The 1,465-nt window shown below is 53.6% G+C and overlaps 1 protein-coding gene across 1 annotated transcript in view; it reads right to left on the bottom strand.

Moving 5' to 3' along the window:
- Nucleotides 1-241: 241 nt before the first annotated feature.
- LOC125482730 (ankyrin-1-like) overlaps nucleotides 242-1,465 on the bottom strand; it is a gene marked incomplete at its 3' end in the record, with an annotated part of 4,656 nt that continues 3,432 nt past the window's right edge. Inside the window, exon 3 of the mRNA XM_048594862.1 lies at nucleotides 242-361. Coding sequence (XP_048450819.1) covers nucleotides 242-361 — 120 coding nt within the window. The remainder of the gene's footprint in view (nucleotides 362-1,465) is intronic.

Genomic DNA, 1,465 nt, shown 5'->3' with positions numbered 1-1,465 from the left:
GGGGGGAGAGTGGGGAATGGGGGAAAAAGGGTTGGCGGGAGAGGTGGGGACTGGGAGGGTGAAGGGGAGTGATCGGTGAGGGAGATAGTTTGGAACAGGGTGTGATGTGCCAGGGCCCAAGGGTTTGGTGAGGGGGCGGGGGGTGCAGCATGGGTGTGGGTCATGCAGTGAGGGTCTTGGTTCTGGGTTGGGAGTTGAAGGTGATGGTTTCGGTGGTAAACAACATGCAGACCCAGGTTACCTTTGTACAGGGAGGCATGGTAATGTTCAGGTTACAGATTACTTGCTGGATATCTTCGTATTTTGTTGGTTTGCGGAGAAAGGAAATGTGGCCTGTGGGCTCCTTGTTAACATCCCGCACCTGCAGAAGGGGAAAGAGACCATCACCATAGGTTCACAGGTCACATCGGGGTGGGGTCACTGTCACACTGGGCGGGGGGTGTCAGGGTCACACCGGGGGGGGGGGGACTGTCACACGGTTTGGGGGGGGGGGGCGGCCCCGCGGGGGGGGGGGGGGGGGGGGGGGGAATCAGGATCAGACTGGGGGAGGTCACTGTCACACCGGATACAAATTAAGGAAAGCTGTGACCCTGATGTGGTTTTAGTTGAATGCAGTGAAACCTCCAAATGGTGCAGCGCACAATATTTGAGGCAGTCGGCGCGGGAGGCCAAGGGGCCATACGGATAAACATTTTCACACAGGAAGTAGTTAGGGCATTCGGGCAGGTTCAATCACACAGCTTGCTCAGGAGGGAACCTCACTGTTATCTGAGGAGGTCTGATTTCTGAGGCACTTCAGGCCTGAGGGGCTTTGGGCTGGAACATTCATGGGGCTGACAAGGAGAAGGGAGCCAACGGCCTGGTGTGTGAATCGGCGGAGAACGCCTGGTCACTATTGCAGGCTATCGGAGGAGAATTGCCAACAAAGGCAAATCTAGGCTTTAGGAATGCAGTGTTATCCAACTGAACAGAATTCCCAGGGCAGGTCCTGGGCTGTTCACACACCAGAATGTAGGAAAGGCTGGATAGAAACGCCGAAATATAGAAGATCGGAGCAGGATGAGGCCATTCGGCCCTTTGAACCTGCTCCCACATTCATCACGATCATGGCTGTTCATCCATCTCAACAGCCTAATCCTGCTTTCTCCCAATAACCTTTGATCCCATTCGCCCCAAGTGCTATATCTAGTCGCCTCTTGAATACATTCAGTGCTTTGCCATCAACTACTTCCTGTGGTAATGAACTCCACAGGCTCATCAGTCTCTGGGTGAAGAAATGTCTCCTCATCTCCGTCCTAAATCATCTACCCCGAATCCTCATACTGTGACCCCTGGGAACCATTGGGAACACCCTCCCTGCATCTACCCTGTTTAGTCCTGTTAGAATTTTATAAGTCTCTATGAGGTTCCCCCTCATCCGTCTGAACTCTAGCAAAAACAATCCCAACCTAGTCAATCTCTCCTC

Source organism: Rhincodon typus, unplaced genomic scaffold (genome assembly GCF_021869965.1).
Source record: "Rhincodon typus isolate 14 unplaced genomic scaffold, sRhiTyp1.1 hic_rhity00016074, whole genome shotgun sequence".
NCBI classification, from domain to species: Eukaryota; Metazoa; Chordata; class Chondrichthyes; order Orectolobiformes; family Rhincodontidae; genus Rhincodon; species Rhincodon typus.
The sequence above is the reverse complement of the archived record's forward strand: the minus strand, read 5'-3'. Positions and strand labels throughout refer to the sequence as shown.